Source organism: Magallana gigas, chromosome 9 (assembly GCF_963853765.1).
Source record: "Magallana gigas chromosome 9, xbMagGiga1.1, whole genome shotgun sequence".
NCBI lineage: Eukaryota > Metazoa > Mollusca > Bivalvia > Ostreida > Ostreidae > Magallana > Magallana gigas.
The window spans coordinates 50,343,756-50,364,239 of NC_088861.1; the positions used below are offsets into that span (position 1 = coordinate 50,343,756).

A 20,484-nucleotide genomic window follows, 5' to 3' on the forward strand; every position below is an offset into this window, starting at 1 on the left:
TGGTAAAATTGATTTCCTTGGATATAGCCTACTGGCGTGTAAGCATTTCTCCCCAAGGACCATTTCTCGTCAGTGCATTGCTACGTCATTTTTTTTGTATATAATTTTATATGTTTAAAAAATGACGCAACAATGTACTGGTGAGAAATGGTCCTTGGCGAGAAATGGTCACGTGCAAGTAAAGTCAGTAATTCGTTTAGTATTTATCAACTAAAGTTTATGGATCCAGTTTTCTACATTAATCAATATTTTTATTAGACTTACAACTTATTAGTATAAACACAAACACTTGTACTTTTACATGTAATAAGCCCTAATTAATTTATTCTCAAGGAATTACAGTCAACTCGTAATCAAACTGACTCGTACCCAAACAGAATTGTAATCAAATTGTCAAGTAAAAAATGATTTAAATTATAATATTATGCCCGCCTTCAAAGGGTGAGAAGAATTTATAAATTTGTCAATCTAATTAATCAGTTTTTAAAGAAAAGATTGCATGTAAACAGGAATTTTCTATCAAATGTTGATATAGGGACCTCTTTGGCAAACTTATATAGGAGATGACAATATATTATCTAAAATTATACATTCATTTATCTCATAATTTCTTTATTATTGTAATTATATCAAAACCTAACCTTAACAGATTATCTTTTATATTTACAACCCAAGTATCATTGTTTACCACCGGACCAATGGATTATTGGTCTGTTTGGGTACGAGTTGGTTTGGGTACGACTTCACTTGACTCCTTCTCAAGTACGTGTGTATGAAATTTATATCCTTCCACTTCTAGCTTCCAAAAGATAGAGAGCCTGAACAGCAAACACCATCAACTTGTGGAAAGGTAATCATTATTTTTAGAATAAAACTTATTGTAGGTAGATATATTATTTCTGGTGCACATGTCCTATGAAAACAGATGTAGGTGTCCTAGAAATCTAAGCAAATTTTTGATTAATTAACTTTACTTAAAGCTTATTGATCCAGAAACTTTTGATGAATAAAATGTGGGCGAGAATTATTTTACTTTTAATTAGAAACTCTTTACAATTTGAATATGTTGGAAAAAAAATTGCATGTACATAATTATAATTTAAATTAACTAAATGTATTTACACAATCCAAAATATTTTCAATTTAGAAATCAAGCAGTGGTGTTAGATTTTTACGGCGGTCTCCAAGGAAAAGAATAAGTGCAGCAGCAAGTTCTGGGCTACAGGTATCTGACAATGAGACTGATACTGACACAGTGGGCTCTCCTTGGACAGGAGCTAAAACTACTCAGGTTTGTACAACCTACTAAATATATACATTGTTTACATTTTTATATACATTATACATGTAAATAAACGAATTTTATATCTAATGAAGTGACTGAAAATTGTTCCGTTTTCAAAATTTTGCATGCACAAAGGATATCCTTGATTTCAAATGTAAATATGTAGATAAAATAAGTGGGGTTTTTATATTATAGGCATCTGGTGCAGTTAGATCCCCTAGGAAGAAACGAAAAGATAGCTCCCAAGTAAGTATTGATTTAATGTGGCCTAGTATCTTTCTAAAAACTTAAACAACTGACTGATTTTTCTCTCTCTGATTTTTTTGTGTTTATATTTGTATATATATATATATATATATATATATATATATATATATATATATATATATATATATATATATATATATATATATATATATATACCTGACTTATGCATTTGGTAGACCGATTGTATTATTTTATCTTTATTAGGGAGACCAGTAGATTAGGGAGACATATTTTGGTCTCCGTATTATTTTGACCTTGTCTAAAATGTAATTGGCTTATCTTTAAATGAATGAACGTTGTGTCTTTGCCTAAAATGCATCAATGTGTCTATTATTTGACATCCAATAGTTGCCTTTTGTCTATATTTTTTCGTAAAAAGGAATTCAATCTGCCTCCATCGTATAATTAGCAATGACTATTTTTCTGCATTTAGGAGACCAACGAAAACTTGCAATATTGCAAAACATCTAACATATATAATTTGTTTAGCCTTTAATTATTCTAAATGAACTTGTTTTCAAAACACTTTTTCACGTTTTATGTATAAAGCCTAACTAGAAAAAAAGTCGTTAATTTCTTGACCATGTTTGAACATTTGGCAAGTGCTCTCCGCCATTTGTTCCGAGTACTCTCGGAACGTCTCGGGTTAAAACAATGGACCTTTTAACGCCAGCGTGTTGCCTTTTAGGAATCAAAGCCATTTTATGGTAAGTACTTTTGATAATCCTACTACAATTGAACAAAGTAATGTTTTTATGAAGTTTTTTTTTAAAATATTCAAATAAAATAGGGCGATAATGTGTGCAACTTGACTATTTTACACCAAATGTTGATTAATCTTCGAGGACATTCGAAACGAAGTTAACAATAAAAGCATGATTTTCATTTCCACTGTACGTTTGATGTAATATGTAATTCAAGGATTTATCAGTACCTTCTCCAGAGCAAAAGTCGTCCCCATTCCCTAAGTTCACTTCAGCAGCTGTCCAAATTATGATCCCAATTAGTATAGCAGTATTTTTCCCCAACTGGTAAATAGTTCTTATGTTTATTTCTTATCAAAAAATACTTCGTAAAATAACCAGAATGTCCATAAATGTTCAGTATTAACAAATGATTAAACCCATTTAGCAAAACTGCAGTCATAAAAGTTTCAAAACACGCTGTAAACATCGCCAACTTTTAATCCGATTTTCCTCTGTTTTTCTAAAACATCGTTAGTTTGTGGTATACAGTACAGTACTGTAAATGGTACATGGTTTTTTTTACACACACTAGACTGATATAAAAGTAAAAGGTAAATGTTATGAAATATTTCAAACAGAAAAATACATTCTCAATTTAAAAGGGGATGTTGATAAATTCTTAATAATGTAATACTTTTATGACCATGCAGTGTTGAAGGTGTTTATTTCAGGGAAAAAGACTTGTTCTAATAACTAAATATAGGAATATTATACATATATTGTGAAGTTAATTAGATTCTATTCAATTAAAGTCTAGCTCTTTGATTTTCCATTATGATAATAAATTCAGAAATCATGATGTATGCAACATATGATTTCTCCCAACTGCATGAAATTGTCAATACAATTTTCCCAATTCCAAAAAAAATGGCATTTTCAAAATAAAAAAAGGCTGAAAAATCCCTGTAATTATATAGCTAGTTTATTGAAAATGGACAGAAAAGTTAACCGAAGAATGTCGCTTTATGTAAATAGATCGACATGAAGAATTTTCTATATTACAGTTATATGTACCAGTAATATTGTTTTAAATTAATTATGTACGTAATGTAGATATATGTACATGTACATGTACCCATTGTTACCTAAATGAATTAAAAGCAAATTAAGATCAGTTGCTCTTTTTCACTTGTATAGTGGAAAGATAGCCGACTATTCTATGTACGAATTGACTTATTATAGGTAAGATAGTCAGGCCTCCATGTTTACAACCGGGATGCTCACCCCACATTTACAATTGTGACCCACATTTACAAATGTGACATCATAATATCACTCTCGTTTGGATTTTCGGATATTATCAGGTTTGTAAAATTTTTGGCTTTTGATGATTAATAATAATGTAAACAATGTGTCTGAAGATTCCCGTTGGGCTGAGTGTGATCTGTTGACCAGGCAAAACATGTATGTCTTGATTACACATGCAGCGTTGTGCACAATGTGCTCTCAAGAACATTCAATCCAGAAGCATGACCAATGTAGCAACACTTTTAAAACTACTTTTTGATACTTGTATTAATTTTAATGTTTATGCGCACCCGGGGCGCCCTTCCCCCTGTAATTGTTGATTTATTAGAATAACATGACATGTTTCATACATGATAGCATTAGAAATGGTCGATGGTTGTAAATATTTTGTTGTTTACCAATTTAATGTATGTTCTCACTAGAACATGCACATATGATATATGGTAGACTATTATCACATTCAACTCTCTCTCTCTCTCTCTCTCTCTCTCTCTCTCTCTCTCTCTCTCTCTCTCTCTCTCTCTCTCTCTCTCTCTCTCTCTCTCCAGCTGCGATTCATCTTAATATGACCTTTAAAAATCATGCACATGCACATGCACCTGCACTCTTGTGAGTATACAAAATGTTGTAAAATGTTCGTACTATATATTGTTCGTGCATCCACAATTTTTAAGGAGACTTGATGCAAGCACTAAAACGCATGCAACAAATGCGAGACCTCATGCAATATATGAGAGAGCTCGTGCGAATCTAAAACATTCCTATCGCAAAGAGTTGTAAAGTGCTCGTACGCCAATTGTGAATAGGGCTTAATGTAGATGTTTATGAATCCAAAAGTTTTCTTTGCATATAAACAATGCTTTCACACAGGTGCTTGTGGTTTTAATGTAGGTTTTGGAGTTATTAGCACAACCAGTCATGTCAGTGGAGATTTTCTCCTGCAGGAGAAACATTAAAAGGACAGGATGGGGAGGAGAGATTGAAGACAAGCACAGAAAACAAAATATTTATCTATAAATATAATGGAAAAGAACTTTGGTAATACGATTTATACATATTTACATGAAGCTGGAGGTATGTAGCTCCTGATGTGAAAAAAAAAATTGAAGCAACGTTTATCCAAATTTTTTTTTCAGACCAGGAGATACAGACCTGCAGCTAAATGTAATATTTTAACATTTATGTATGGCAGTAATGTTTCTAGAAATAACTATAAACAATTCTAATTAAGTCAAGCAAAAATACCAGTAATTATATGCTTCTTATTTAAGGTTTGATTTCTTTTTATGTACACTGTAGTATTGATGCTGTCAGGAGTGAACAACCATACATGTATCTGCCAGTTTGTAAATGATGGCAAGGACGATGCAAACTCCACCATAAACTCAGAGTGTTTAATGGAAGGGAATACCTATGATTGTTTGCTAAAAGAGACATTGTGGTTGGGGAAGAGATACTTCATGTATATGACTATGGTTGTGATGGGAAAAGCTTGCGGTGGCGCAGCAAGGTAGGAAAATGGTTGGATTAATTATACACAAAAAATAATTATTAAGAGAGAGTTTAGTGATTTACAATCAGGCTTTGGATATCTTGTTATCTGGCTTTGGTTTTGTTTTTGCATTTTTTTGTACATTGATTTGTTTTAAACTAATCTAAAAAATAGGTTTTTCTCAAGAATTTAAAAAGTATCAGAATAGATAATTTATATGTTTTTATTGAAAAACAAGCCTAAAACTTCTGTTAGTGTTGTTAAATAGGTTAAAAATCGTGATCAATTAATCAGCAGAATTGGTTGTCTCTTGCCATCTGATGATCGGTCAATAATCGAATCGGTAACAAATTATATTAAATTCAATAATATGGAGCACTAAATTTTATGCTATGTATAATCTAAAATACATAAGTGCTATTTTCACTTCCTTTTAAAAGCTTATAAGACTTTTGCTGTATTTTTATTAGGTAGAATGTTACACATCTTTTGAGATTGAAGAAAACCCCCAGCTCACAACAGTTTTCATTTCATTCAATACAGATTAGAAAACAAAATGATAGGTATAATATTAATGTAATAAACCCAGACTGAGTATAATTGATTATAAAATCTAAAATCGATTATGATAAATCGACAACCTTTTCAACTGATCATTGATTGAAATTCAATCATCGTGACAACACTAGCCCCTGTTCATGTACATGTTTTTACCGGTACTAGTTTTGATTGATTTCAGAAAAGGCTGTGATCCTTTTGATTTTGGTAATGGTTTTGTTAGGTTTTATTTCACTTTATTTTGTTTATAGTTGTTTGATTTTCTTTCAATTTTAACATTATATACGGTTCTTGTGCTGACCTGAATAGATTTATTTTGTTTTCATTATCAAGCACTATTAAAAGCTTGAAAGAGGTGTCCAGTTGTGCAGTGGACAATGCACCTGCTTATCACCACTGCGACCCAAGTTTAATCCCCATGATCGACAGTTGTTGTATATGATAGGGTACATTGGTCGCCTGCTTGGACACGTGGGTTTTCTCCAGTCACCCCAACTTCTTCCCACATCATGACCCACTCGCGCCAACATCCATGCCAACAAAAAGCTATTAATATAAGTTAGTGTGCATTGTGAATCTGTCACTAATGTGGAGAGTCTCCTTTGCAGAACAAAATTGTTTTTTGTTAGATAAATTACAAAATCTGTTTCTGTAGTAAATATGTATATTTTGCAAATTGTTTACAGAATGTACTTCTTGAAAAATATACATTTACATAGAATTATCAGATTTGGTAGGTTAGTTAATTTAAGCATCAATCTGAATTGGAATTCATTTTTCACTGAATATTGGTACAGTCTTGTTTTTGTACCATGGCTGAAAATTTTGATTTAGTCAGTGGTCTGTTGTCAGATTTATAAAAAAGAAACATCAATTACCAAATGTGGTAAACTAATAATTGATGAATGTTTATGAAAGAAAATTTTCTATATTGACAATATGGACCCCCCCCGACCCCCCCTCTAGATCCGCGCATGAGAAGCATGTATTTATGATACAATATATTGGTACTTTTTTACAGAGCCCACCCCAGTTTCATTGAGATCTAGCTGCAACACAATGGAAAAACAGGACAGCTTGACCCTAAGGTAAAGCAGTGAGCGGAGGTTGACAATGGTTTTCGAGGGGTGTCAATTTCAATAGATACTCCCCAAACAGGCACTATTCATTTTATTTTACTGAATGTCTTATTTCTAAAGAAAATTTTACTGCTTTTATTTAGAAATGAAGTAAATTCTACGACAAACCGTACGCTCATAATTTAAGCGCATGTAACAGTTCGTTGTGTTACCAATTGCCAAGTGTGTTGCTAACGCTGAGGGTAATAGAACGGATTACAAACTGCGTCTAAACCAATCAGATTTCAGTATTTAACATTTAACATGAAAGTATAATAAAATTGATTGTCTGGTCTCCCTAATGCTGTGATAATGCATTAGATTTCCATGATATTAGTGGAATGTAATGGATGTAATATATTTGTTATATTTATTTTTATTAATCATTAGGAATAAACTTAGCAATGATATAAAGAAGTAAACTTAGAGACTTGGAATTGCAATACAATATATTGGTACTTTTTACAGAGTCCACCCCAAATTCATTGAGATCTAGCCGCAACACAATGGGAAAACGGGACATCTTGACCCACAGAGAAAACACTGAGTATTTTGAACAAGGTAAATGAATTAAACTAAATGTTGCAATGTTATTATGTGATCCTGGGGCTTGGTCTCCTTAATGCTGGGATAATGTATTTGATTTCCATGATATGAGTTGAATGTAATGGATGTACCGGTAATATATTTGTAATATTTATTTTAATTAGTCATAAGGAATAAAATTTGCAATGATTTAAAAAGTAAGTGTTGAAGCTTGTATTTACAATACAATATATTAGTACTTTTATACAGAGTCCACCACAGATTTATTGAGAGCTAGCCGCAACGCAATGGAAAAACAGGACATCTTGAACCTCAGAGAAAACAGTGAGCATTTTGAACAAAGTAAATGAATTAGAATCAAAGTTGCAACGTTATTATGTATAACAATTAACATGTTTGTCTGGTCTCCCTAATGCTGTGATAATGCATTTGATTTCCATGATATGAGTGGAATGTAATGGATGTAATAAATTCTCCTATATGTAATAATATTCCTAAATATAAATACACTGTGTTAGAGTAAAATCCCAAGAGATCCGAATATCAACATGGTGTGTAATTTTGAAGCGAGCAAAAAAGTGTTGAATCCTTCAATAATATGAATTAAATATTTAGATGAAAAGTATTTACAGCCTCAGAATGGTTTGTTATGAATAATTTGACTGTTATTTTCAATACAACTTCATTATTTTTCTCAAAAATCGATTCGGAGCGATTCTGCAATTTTCTGCTACATTACGGGTATATCGGAGGCATTCCTGTCAGATTATTATAACTAAGCAGAGTGTAGTGAAATTAATAGCATTATTGTAGGCTTAAAGCTTGGTTATGTAATTGTAAACAATACGGTGCGTCGATGTAGTGAATGTCCGATATCATATGCAATGTCAACCCGTGCACGCACGGGTCAAAGTCTAGTAAGAATAATTAATTTTGACTTGTGAAAGAAAGTTATCATTTTAAGATTGATAAAGCCACAAAAGGGGCAACTGTTTCTTTAAAAGATTTCTTGTTTTAAACTTTATTTATGCAATAACGATTCTTTGATCTTTTGCAGTTCCATACCATTGTTTTCCCTCTCTCAGTTCCTGTGATGAAAGAAGTCAACTTGATAGGTTTGTTTCAATCTATTTTGTGAATGTTTTTCTTGTTTGATAATAGGTTAGTCATACATATGTAGCTGCAACAATGTAGCCCTCTCCGATTTTTTATAACTGATGTTTACTCCCCCCCCCCTCCCCCCCCCAAAAAAAAACAAAAAAAAAACAGGAGAGGGCTACATTATTGCAGCTAGGTGTTAGGCTTCTGGCTTTTGAATGACAATGTATAGATGGAGTTATTTCCTTGTGACTTGTGACAGAGGCTGTAGTGCACAATTCCATTTGACTTTCAAGAAATGTTCAGATAGTAATGAAAATGTGAAGTGTTTAATTACATTTGCTGAGTACCACTTTCAATACTGTAAAAGGGATTATTTACATGTAAGGGAAAATTTACACTTAAGCTTAAAACTGGGTAAAATACCCCCACATTTGCATATGGGCAGTGCTTTAGTGTGGTAAATCACTGTGTATGTATTTCTTTTTTTTTTTTCTTCATTAAATAATTTTTGTATTTGTATACATTTTTGAAATTTTATCTGAAAGGGTGAGTGTCAGAGTTACATGTGCACAATCCTAAAGGTCCAAGTACAGCACCTGAATCACATGTGACTGAAGAAGATTTGATGTCCAAACCCTGCGAGAGTGGAAATGCAAATGCATCGGATGTTACACCACAAGGTGATCAGTCTTTTTTTTATTTGTGTGATTCTGTGTGTGGTAGTGGGGGGGGGGGGGTAATAGAAGTCATATTATTGAAATGATAAAAACTTTTCTCAATAATTTCTTTCTTTATTTAAGATGACAATGGTACATTGATTTGCATCGTTTAATAATTAAAACCCATCCATAATGTTTTCTCTTTTCATTACGTTTTATGCATGCCTGTCCTTAGCATTTGCAAAGTAAGATATTCATGATATTGTTATTACAGAGTGCTTCTTTGAGATCGAAGATGATAATGGAACTAAAGTTCTTGCAAGCCCAGTTGCAGCCAAGAAGACTAAAAGCAGCTCAGGTGATATATCTTTGTTGCTTGGTCTATCTATCCACAATTTGATGAATTAGCAATTTTTAGGTCACCTGAGTTTATTGCAATCCGTTTTCGTCCGTTATCGTGCATCGTGCCTTAACAATTTTACATTTTTAACTTCTTCTTAAAAACTACTGGGCTGATTATTACCATTTTTGATGTGAGGCATCTCTATGGTGAGAGGAATCTAAATTGTAAAATTCATGGCTCTACTACCCCCGGGGCGCCACATGTGGGGCCAAATTTGCAAAAAAAGAGCAAAATTTTAAAAAATATTCTTCTCTATTCCCACACATGTTAGGAAAAAACTGGTTGCATAGTTATAATGTCCATGAAGCCCTCTACATTAATTGTGAAATTCATGGCCCCTGGGTCAGGGGTTCAGGCTCTAGAATGGGGCCAGTATGGCCATATAGTATATATGTATTTAATCTTAGAAAATCTTCTTCTCTACCCCATTTATATTTGTTAAAACTAAATGCATGATTATGATGTCCATATTGTGAAATTCATGACCCCTGGGTCAGGGGTTCAGGCTCAAGGGTGGGGCCAATATGGCCATATAGTAAAAATGTATTAAATCTTAGAAAATCTTCTTTTCTACTCCCATATAAATATATATATATATATCTGGTTATAAAGTCCATGAAGCCCTCTACCAAAATTGTGAAATTTATGACCCCCGGGTCAGGGGTTCAGGCTCTAGGGTGGGGCCAATATGGCCATATAGTAAAATGTTTTAAATCTGAAAAAATCTTCTTCTCTACTCCCACACATGTGGGCAAAAAACTGAATACATGGTTACGATGTCCACTGACTCCTCTACCTAAATTGTAAAATTCATGGCCCCTGGGTCAGGGGTTCAGGACATGAGGGGGGGGGGGAGGCAATATAGTGTTAATGCATATAATGTTATAACATTTTCTTCTCTATTCTCACACATCTGTATAAAAAACTGACCTATAATTATGTTTACCAGGAAGTCCTCTACTGAAATTTTAATTTTCATGTCCCCTGGAGTATGGGTTTTAACTCTAGGGCAGGGCCAAAATGGATGTATAGGTGTTATTGCATATAATGTTAAAAAATTATCCTTTTTACTCCCACCTACCTGAAAGGAAACTGAATTCATGATTTTGTAGACCCGATCTTTTAAGTTTTTTGCCAAAATTGTAGGTTTCACAGTTCTTTTTGAAAGATTTCAGGCAGGGAAGTGGCCGTCATTACTAATTTATAATTTTTCTACTCCAGAATAAAACCTAATTAATTAAATGCATATATGAGACTCCTCGACAAGTTTGTGTATGGGTTATATGCTACTCAGGTGACCATTACAGGAATAGAAACAAATTTCTCATGGAGATTTATAATGTGAAATGTATACCGGTACATCTTTTCACCATTCAGAACCCACTTGAAATACCTCATACAATTTTTCAATTATGTCATCCAGGCTATTTCATGGCCGATGCAATGCAAAATCCCTATAGGCTTTCTATTTTGGGTTGTGTATTGAAGCCTAAAGCGGTAGAGGGGGGCATTTCAAAACAGATAATCTTGACATATAAGTGGATGAATGTAGTTCGAGCATGAATGTATTTATGAAAATCAAAATATTCAGCAAGAAGTAGTGGAAGCAAAAACCATACAGAGTATGGTATGCCTTGAATCTATACATAGGTATTATCCTTTTTACATGAATATGTAACAATATAATAATTCTGATTGTTCATATTATTTTTAAAATCTTTTCAAGGTAAAAGAGAAATCCAGGAGTTTTTGGAAAAACATGAAATGTATTCATTGGAACGGCTTGATGAGAGGACCAAATTTTTGAAGATTAGATCTTAAATCTTCAACGAGAGAAAAACAACAAGACTTAGGACATTTAAAAAATTAAATGAAATGAAATCAATGAAAAAGCAAACATGAATCTCATCATTTTACATATAATGTAACTGTAATGTAACAACAAGACGTAGGGCATGTATGATAATTTATTTTTAGCTCACCGAGACGAAGTTCGGGGGAACTTATGCTATACTGCTGGCGTCCGCGTCCGGACCTGGTAAAAGTTTTTGTTGCAGGTCCTTTATCTTAGTTATTTCTTGTCCTATCTTCACCAAACTTGCATGGATGATGCATCTGGACCTTTTTATGAACTTGAAAAACTTGGATGCTGAATCTGGGCAATGAATTTTAGATGCTGGAGGTTAAGGTTTTTGGAACAGGTTAAAGTTTTTGGTGCAGGTGGCCTTTGATAGCAATTTCTAAATAACTACTGATCCAAACTTGCATGGATGATGTATCTTAAGATACTGATGCACCTGAAAGGCTTGTATGCTGAATCTTAGCCATAGGTTTCGGATGCTGGATGAGGTTATGTTTTTTGGAACAGGTCATATATTAAATTTATTTAGTACTATTTCAAACTTGCATAGTTGATTTAACTATAATATAAATGAATTGCAAAGGTAGCTTCAGATGCAGAGCCTTATCTTCATAATCAAGGATGCTAAAAAATATATCTTAGTAATGACTGGTCATAACTTAACCAAACTTGAATTGATGATGCGTCTGATGATACTGATGCATCTTGAATGCCGAATCTGAGTCATAGGTTTTGGGTGCTGGATGAGGTTTAGTTATTTTGGAACAGGTCACATGATTTATAGACAATAGTTTGCATAGTTAATTTAACTATAATATAAATGAATCATAGAGGTTGCTTCAGTTTCAGATCCTGATCTCTATTATCAAGGATGTTTAAAAAGAATATCCTACCTCACTCTAACCTGATTGATAGATGTGTTTGTTGTTAAATGATATAACATGATTCATATGATATAGTATTGTCAGATTTGATACACTATTGTTTTATATGATACAATGTTATATCATATATTATATTATAAAAAGTTAGTAGGATATTGTATCAATATTTTTGTGCATTATGATATGATATTGTATCATTATATTGTAATGTAAAGTATTTTTTATTATGATGCAATGTTGTATAAAATGATAATGTATTATATACTATTTTATCACATGCTATTGTTTCATATTATATTGCCATATTTAATATGGTATAATATGATACAATATTGTATTGTAATATATAATATCTTATCACATGATGTGATATTGTATAAAATGATATTGGTTTATATAATATATTATTTTACCACATGAAATAGCATTATTTGATATTGGAATATATAATATTGTAACATATGATACGATATTGTATAAAGTGATATTGTATTATATAATATATTACTGTATCACATGATATTGTATCATATGATTTGATACAATGTTGAATCAAGTTATATTGTATCTTATGATACAATATCATATTATGTATCAAATATGATATAATATCATACAATATCATACTTAAGTATACAATATAATATAATGTGTTACAAAATTGTGATGTATTATGTGATATGACATTGTATCATATATTATGATATTGTATTATGTGATCAAATGCAATAATGTATTTAACATGACACTATGTCATATCATATGTTACAATATCATTATTATATGTGTGTATCTTATATTAATATATGAAATGAACATATGATTTTTATCCAATTTTTTAACATATGATATAGTAATATGATATTGTTTCGAAACAGTATCCATAGATATCCAAGATCATTAACTATGATTTTCAGGTAATATGATAAAGGTGGTCTCATAAAGGTGATGCTTTATAAAGGTGATGCCTCGTCTCGGTGCTTTGTAATCTGTGATTACCTCTGTTTCTTATAAGGCAAGAAAGTGGCCCCTAAACGTGATATGTATTGCAGACGACATCCTAATGTCTTTATGTTTGAAAATTTTGAATTTTTTTTAGCTGCATAATCCTGTTCGTCCTTTAATATTTTTTATGCCATGCATTTGATCAGTCATTTTTGCTCCCAGGGTAACTTTTAAACTTTGTCAATTTCTTACATGTGTACTTATTATCAATGTTATTCATTAACATTTATTAATGAATGGTTCATTCAATACGTGATCTTTGATCACCTTTTTTTATTGTTCTATATGAATTATGAAGAATATTAAGTAAATCAATTTTAAAAGCTTTATTTTCTTGAAATGTATGAAATTTGAAATATGAAGGTTGAAAATAGATTATGAATATTTTGATTTCATAAATTTACAGATCCTTACATACATGATTTTGTTGCACAGAAAAAAATGAAACTGTTGTAATTGAACTGCAAGTTCACCAAAATAATGGACATGTTATGTACACTGAATTTTGAATGGAAATGATTGCTCTATTAATAAATTTGAAATGATTAATTGTTTAAACTTTCAAAATTTAACTAATGTTTACACCCTGGTCCATAAATTATAAATGAAATCTATTTGAAATTAGTTTTGATGATTAGTAAAGTTTGTTCATGAACTTGAAATGTTTTTTTTTTCATTTATTAATGTGAAATTCTAAAACACATTAGGATACATGTAGAATGGATTGAATTGAGAAGATAATCTTCAGTAGGGACGCAAATTTAAAATGCTACATATTTTCCCCATTTTCGCAAATTTCGTGACATGCGAAAAAAAACCGGACAGTGAAAATTAAAGGGCTTGCAAATCACGAATGTTATGGTAAAAAAAAGAATGGTCTACCTAAACCCTAATTAAGTAATATTAATAAAAATGTATTATCGGTATCCCATAGCCGCATAAGACAGTAGCAAAATATTAGAGGGACAATATAGTATATTTTTAAGGGCTAATAGTAATGAAAAATTAAAACAGATGTGAGATTATTGCCATTCCACAGACCTCTAAATGACCATCTATGAATATTAAAAGTCCACACCATCAACTATGTGAGATATTAACAAAGCTTACATATACATGCACATGTACACAGTGACCTTGCATTATATCTTAATTCTATGTTGCGTGGCGATAAAAAATGATAGAGCACTTGCAAATCATGAAAATTATGGGAAAAAAGAATGGTCTACTTAAGCCATAAAAAATATATATGAAAATATATGCACGGTCTCCTTAAGCCTTATGAGAGAGTAACAAAATATTAAGGAGACCATTTTTGCTGTATTTTTTTAAGGACAAGATATATTGAAAAATTAAAACACATGTAAAGTTATTTGAATCTTGAAGACCTCTAAATGACTATTTGCAATAAAAAATATGCACATATAAAAATTTTGTATATTGTCTCCCTAAACTACATTTTAGGGTATGGTCTCCTCAATGCCTAAATCAGATTTATATATATATATATATATATATATATATATATATATATATATATATATATATATATATATATATATATATATATTCATTTTGAACTTGGACCTCATTTACCTGTGAACTGGTCTTGAGTGAATAAAGAATTGAACTGTATGAGTAAAATTGTGATAATTGTGCCTTTATGTTATGATCATACTGGTGATTGTTAAAACTGTGATATCCTCAAGACAAAATTTTGATTTCAAAACTTATAACCGATAGTCAGATTAAAAAAAAAAAAAACCATAACATTTACACGTATGTTCCGTTATTCTTTTTTTGAAGAATGTGGATAAAAGTCAGAAAACAAAGGCAAAGACACAAGAAACACCACGTGTTAACATAAACAGCGGTAAGAAAACTGAAAATCGGTGTTGCAAATGTCAACCTTAAGATAACATGTTTCATCTATAAACTGGTTATGGGGACAAAAGCTAGTTTTACTTTTGTCCGAATAGCCAATAGTCAGTAAATAGGTTTTCATTATACAATAAAAACCTTTATTTGTTGGAGATACAGAGTTTGTTGCTGGTAAACAAATTCTGGACACTGAATTAGGATAACACCAGAGGTGATCCAAGATTTAAAATGAGGGAAATACGTAGATTGTTAGTGGTGAATAGGTTCGATGACTATTCATTATTGGAAGATAGTACAGAATCAAAACTTTTTCACTGCAATATCAAAAAGTATTATAATTCCTTGTAATTCTACTTGCATATAGATGTGTAATGAAAATATTTATCTTTTTAGATTTTAGAAAAATAATGAAAATATTTATTTTTAGATTAGAAAAAACAAAATCATTCACTTTTTCCTGTCATTTTCAAATAAAAACATTTCTAATAACTTATCTTGTTAAGGAACTAATAATATTTTCTTTATTCCATTTTAATCAAAGGGACAGGGATTCTTGGCAAATTGAATGAAATTCTGAACAATCAAAAGGAGATCATATCAACAATGAAGGTCATGAAAACTGATCTCAAAAACCTCAAGACAGAAGTTGAGAAGAAGAAAGATGAAGTACCTGAAAACGTCAGAGTGCCAAATAGAATAAGGGTAAAGAAATTTTTTGTATAAACATATTTTTTGTCACAGGTTTTAAAGGTTTTGGACAGGAGCTTGATGAAATGAAATTGAGAACCAAGACTATATATACATGATACAGCAGCCTGTATCAATCTTTTTTAACAGGTCTCATATAGTTTTGTGATTCAATTAATACTATATGTTGGGGTTTTGATGTTTTGATGTTTTGTCTATTTAAATAACCGAAAACTGAGTTTGACGTATTGAATTTTTCCTTGTTTCCAGAATGCTGTTAAAGATTTCTTTTCAAGCGGAGAGGACAGAGAGCTGAAATGGGATTTCCAGAAAAGGTAAAAACTAATGTTCACATAATACTGTCATCAGATTTGTTTCCACTGTGTCACTAAAAGAGGCTCAATACTTGAGAGAGTGATCTGCCCTTGAATAAATTCTATTTAAAAATTCCTATTTATTTATCAGTGTAAAATGTCCTTATAGAATGTTTGAACAAGAACTTTAGATTTAAATCAGTTTGCATGTTTAGGAGAAATCAACCAATAGAATTTATAGCAGTGCCCTAAAACCATATAAAAATTTCTTTGTCATGTTGCTTTTGCAACTCTATTAAATTAAAACAATTTTTATTTGTTTACGTAGGTACAACGATGAATCAAACTTTGAAATGACAGACTTCATAACGAAAAGTGTCAAAGGCATTGCCCCAGAAGTTTCTAGTGAGGTTTTAGATGGTAAGACGAATGAGAAAAAAAATTGTAAAGTGTGCAAGATTATTTACAACAGTGTGCTCAACATCACAATTGTCAGAATCTTTAACGTTATGGATGGAATACCTTAAATGCTTTCTTATATTTTCTTTGACTTGTTTGGCCATACTTCTAAGTTTCTTGGATCGTTTATGTTATAAAAACAATTGGAGATTTAGTTTATGATATAAGTTTCATTTGAGCTACATTTGACATTTTCTTTCTCTCTGCATGTCTTCATTATTCTCTCATTACATTTGTTTTGAATAAGTGTACCAAAAAGAGTTCATTTTATCTATGTGGTTTTATATGTTATAGCTGCAGTGAAGCGTTACTTCACATCTAAAAAGGAAGGGGCCACAAGGAAGGCTAGAAACAAAGATGTTGCCCATAAACAACGACAGGCAACTTATGAGCGAAAGAAGGAGGTAATTAGTCATAAAGATTGCAAGCTCCAACACATAATTATTGTATTAAAGAATTATCAAAACTCATTACATACATGATATTTTAAAAATACAATGTACTATGAAATAGGTAGCATGTTAAGTTTTAAGCCTAAGTTTTAAGGGTTTTATTTTTACAGAAGTTACGACGGAGGCAAATGGCTCTTGAAAAGAAGACCAATTGGAACAAAGACAAGAGGGCCAAAGTGAAAAGCCTTTTGGAATCAAAAGGAGCCAAAAAGCTTATGTCAAGTGATGAGGAGGGCAACGATGGGTTCATTTCCCATCCCTACTCCTGGGAGAGTGACACTTGGAGACAGATTAAAGACAGCTTGGATGCGAAATACATTGAAATTTGTCCTCCCAGGAGTAGAAGACTCCTTCAAAAGAGAACGAGGGGGTCAGTGAAGGAGCAGGAGAAGCCCAACTTAGGTGAATAATTTTCCTGGGTCATGAAGTGACTCTAAAAACTTAATATGTTTTGAAGTTTTAAAATTTGGAAGAAGTTTCAATTTTTTGGGGGGGTTGGGAGGGGTAATATGTAGATTTATTTTTCCTATTTAGCACCATGTGCATTAAAGAATTAAATACATGTATAGAAAATACATTAAATGAAGCAATATAAGAATTCACTTCTGATTTATTTCTCATTGAAGAACACATTAAGATCATTCAAATTATCTGTTGATTAAAAAAACTACTTTGTAATTTTCACTTTTTTTTTAATATCCAAAATTTCTATTATGTCAACACAATTTATGACAAGTAAATCTGATATTTTAACATGCTTGTTCAAATGAAATAATTATGGGAATTAATATCAGTAGACCTAGGGGTGCTAAATAGGGTGCACATGAATATTATATTTTTTTATGTATTGTATTTTATTTACCATTTATTATAATGCAAAATTATTAAAGGTATTATTGAACATTTGAACTGCTTTTGTGTTGTTAATTTTTGACATTAATTATATTGGATGTGCATTACAATTGCTTCGCACCTGGTATGATATAATGGAACAGTATTGATTATAAAACATTTTGGATCAAATTAAAGTCAAGGAAATATATCATTTATTAACATTAAATGTCATCTTTGCTGACTGTAAAGACAATCAAATATGATATTTTAAAAAATGTAAACTTTAATTTTAATGTCATTAAAGTAAAACTTTACTTATCTTAAATATTCACTTTACTGTTCATTAAAGTCAAGAAAAAGTGGGACATTACATTACCTTTAAGTTGCAGTAAAGACTATGTAAAGATTACCTTTACAAACTTTACCGTTTTTCAGTAAAGCTTATTAAAGGTAATGTAAATAATAAATTTACATAACCTTTACTTCCTTTTTAAAGCTATTTTTTCAAGCAGTGATATTACTGGTTATACATATGCATTTTTTGTATACCTTGGTAAAAAGAGAACAGAGCTGAATAACAGAACCAAAGGGCTGGCATACAATGTAGTGATGGAACTGAGCAAGAAACTTGTCAAACAGGGATATAGAATTTATACTGATTCTTTCTACACCACCCAACATTTGGCTACAGATCTCTTACAGAAGAAAACATATCTGATAGGTGCTGTTAAAAGAACAAGTAGTGCTATGCCCCAATGCTTGAAAGATATTGAACTCTTTAAAAAGGTGTCCTCACGTGGAGATTTTCGATGGCATAGGGAAGGTGACTTTGTCTACGTGCAGTGGAGATACTGCAAAACTGTAACTATTATTTCTCCTATCCATAAAGGTTCTTCAATTGGACAGTGCCAACGAACTGTAAATGAACGTTCAGGCTACAAGAAAAAAGTTATTTCGCAGCCATTGATTGTTCAGGACTACAATACCAATATGGGAGGTGTTGACAAATCCAACCAAATGTTGAACAAGTATCCATGCTACATCAAATCAATCTTTCATTGGTGGAAAGTGTTGTTTTTTTACAGCATAGACATTATGGTTGTGAATTCTTACATCATTCTTAAGGAATTTATGAAGGACAAAGTCAATGAAAGTTCAGTTCATGGAGTTTCAGCAAGCTTTGGCCAGCTTGAGTATCGTGAAAGTCTTGCCATGTCATTGATGGGTTTGGATTTGACCGCCAACTTGCACCCAGTCCTAAACCTAGTGTTGACCAGTGCTTACCGATGATCTCAGAAAACCGGAGAGACTGTATATGCTGCAATGGTGAAGCATCAATGCTAGGACAGAAAGTTCCAAGTACCAAGACCCACTATTACTGTTCGAAATGTGAAGTGCCACTTTGTCTTCAGAGAGAAAGAAACTGTTTTCTAAAGTGGCATTCTCCAGAAGGGAAAGTTATTCAAGATTGGGCAAGAACAAAGGGCAGAAAAAGGAAACTTTGAGCTTTGATATGTTATTATTTTGGAAATTCAGACATTAAGAATTGTTGTTCTCTGTGTTACCAATTAGCAAGAGAGATTTCAAATATATGTATATGATTTTAGATCTTCAGTGCAACTCCAAATGTAAGCATTGTTTGTCAGTTACACATTAACATTTATTTCAAGTATTTATGTAATTGTGTTAATTTGTTTTGAATTTATGTGGAATGATAAAAACTGATAGCCTTCACTTGCTGTATTTTTTATTATAAGTTTTAAAATTCTGCCTCCACAATAGAATATGTTCTATATATTTAAGAAATGAACTCAATGTCTACCCAAGTTATACTCGTATAACCTGGGTTGGAGCAGTTTACACGTAAACTGCTCCAACCCAGGTTATACGAGCATAATTGGGTAGATATTGAGTTCATTCCTAAAAAATTATTTTTCTGTAATTTACTCTAAAAATTGATTGCTGATTGCGTTTTTCAAATCATATTAATCTGTTCAAAATTCAAATATAACATCAAACAGATTAGTATGTTTTTGACAAATTGGTGCATCGTCATTGTGGCGTTTCTTGTGATCTATCCAATCAAATGCCGCGTTACAACCAGAAAAATATCATATATATATATATATATATATATATATATATATATATATATATATATATATATATATATATATATATATATATATATATATATATATATATAAATCTGATTTAGGCATTGAGGAGACCATACCCTAAAATGTAGTTTAGGGAGACAATATACAAAATTTTTATATGTGCATATTTTTTATTGCAAATAGTCATTTAGAGGTCTTCAAGATTCAAATAACTTTACATGTGTTTTAATTTTTCAATATATCTTGTCCTTAAAAAAATACAGCAAAAATGGTCTCCTTTATATTTTGTTACTCTCTCATAAGGCTTAAGGAGACCGTGCATGTATTTTCATGTATATTTTTTATGGCTTAAGTAGACCATTCTTTTTTCCCATAATTTTCATGATTTGCAAGTGCTCTATCATTTTTTATCGCCACGCAACATAGAATTAAGATATAATGCAAGGTCACTGTGTACATGTGCATGTATATGTAAGCTTTGTTAATATCTCACATAGTTGATGGTGTGGACTTTTAATATTCATAGATGGTCATTTAGAGGTCTGTGGAATGGCAATAATCTCA

At 31.5% G+C, this 20,484-nt stretch overlaps 2 protein-coding genes and 2 long non-coding RNA genes across 7 annotated transcripts; all 4 read left to right on the plus strand.

Annotated features, from left to right (window-relative positions):
* The first annotated feature begins 450 nt into the window (after window positions 1–450).
* LOC136271841 (uncharacterized) lies at window positions 451–17,449 on the plus strand. The gene is made up of 9 exons (XM_066072381.1): window positions 451–850; window positions 1,148–1,291; window positions 1,481–1,531; window positions 14,980–15,046; window positions 15,596–15,756; window positions 16,012–16,076; window positions 16,384–16,475; window positions 16,809–16,918; window positions 17,077–17,449. The coding sequence occupies exons 5-9, from the start codon at window positions 15,658–15,660 to the stop codon at window positions 17,374–17,376; spliced, it is 666 nt and encodes a 221-aa protein (XP_065928453.1). The 5' UTR covers window positions 451–850; window positions 1,148–1,291; window positions 1,481–1,531; window positions 14,980–15,046; window positions 15,596–15,657; the 3' UTR covers window positions 17,377–17,449.
* LOC136271721 (uncharacterized) lies at window positions 2,069–4,877 on the plus strand. 4 transcript variants are annotated; one of them, XR_010709674.1, is made up of 5 exons: window positions 2,069–2,259; window positions 2,474–2,583; window positions 3,481–3,602; window positions 4,438–4,584; window positions 4,846–4,877. It is a non-coding gene; the product is annotated as an uncharacterized lncRNA (long non-coding RNA). The 4 variants fall into 4 exon arrangements; XR_010709677.1 differs by lacking the exon at window positions 3,481–3,602 and having other exon boundaries at window positions 2,070–2,259; XR_010709675.1 differs by lacking the exon at window positions 2,474–2,583 and having other exon boundaries at window positions 2,071–2,259.
* LOC136271657 (uncharacterized) lies at window positions 12,952–13,722 on the plus strand. Its single transcript, XR_010709592.1, has 2 exons — window positions 12,952–13,129; window positions 13,184–13,722. It is a non-coding gene; the product is annotated as an uncharacterized lncRNA (long non-coding RNA).
* Window positions 17,450–18,330: 881 nt separating the features above from the next.
* LOC136271842 (piggyBac transposable element-derived protein 4-like) lies at window positions 18,331–19,443 on the plus strand. The gene has a single exon (XM_066072382.1). It carries the CDS (start codon window positions 18,410–18,412, stop codon window positions 19,088–19,090), a length of 681 nt encoding a protein of 226 aa, XP_065928454.1. The 5' UTR covers window positions 18,331–18,409; the 3' UTR covers window positions 19,091–19,443.
* The last annotated feature ends 1,041 nt before the right edge of the window (window positions 19,444–20,484 follow it).

Excerpts from the sequence above, each read along its gene's own strand:
- LOC136271842 (XM_066072382.1), top strand. The coding sequence starts at position 18,410 with ATGGAACTGAGCAAGAAACTTGTCAAACAGGGATATAGAATTTATACT.
- LOC136271841 (XM_066072381.1), top strand. The coding sequence starts at position 15,658 with ATGAAGGTCATGAAAACTGATCTCAAAAACCTCAAGACAGAAGTTGAG. Across the intron at positions 16,476-16,808 it reads TTCTAGTGAGGTTTTAGATG|CTGCAGTGAAGCGTTACTTC; the intron begins GTAAGACGAATG and ends TATATGTTATAG. Across the intron at positions 16,919-17,076 it reads CTTATGAGCGAAAGAAGGAG|AAGTTACGACGGAGGCAAAT; the intron begins GTAATTAGTCAT and ends TTATTTTTACAG.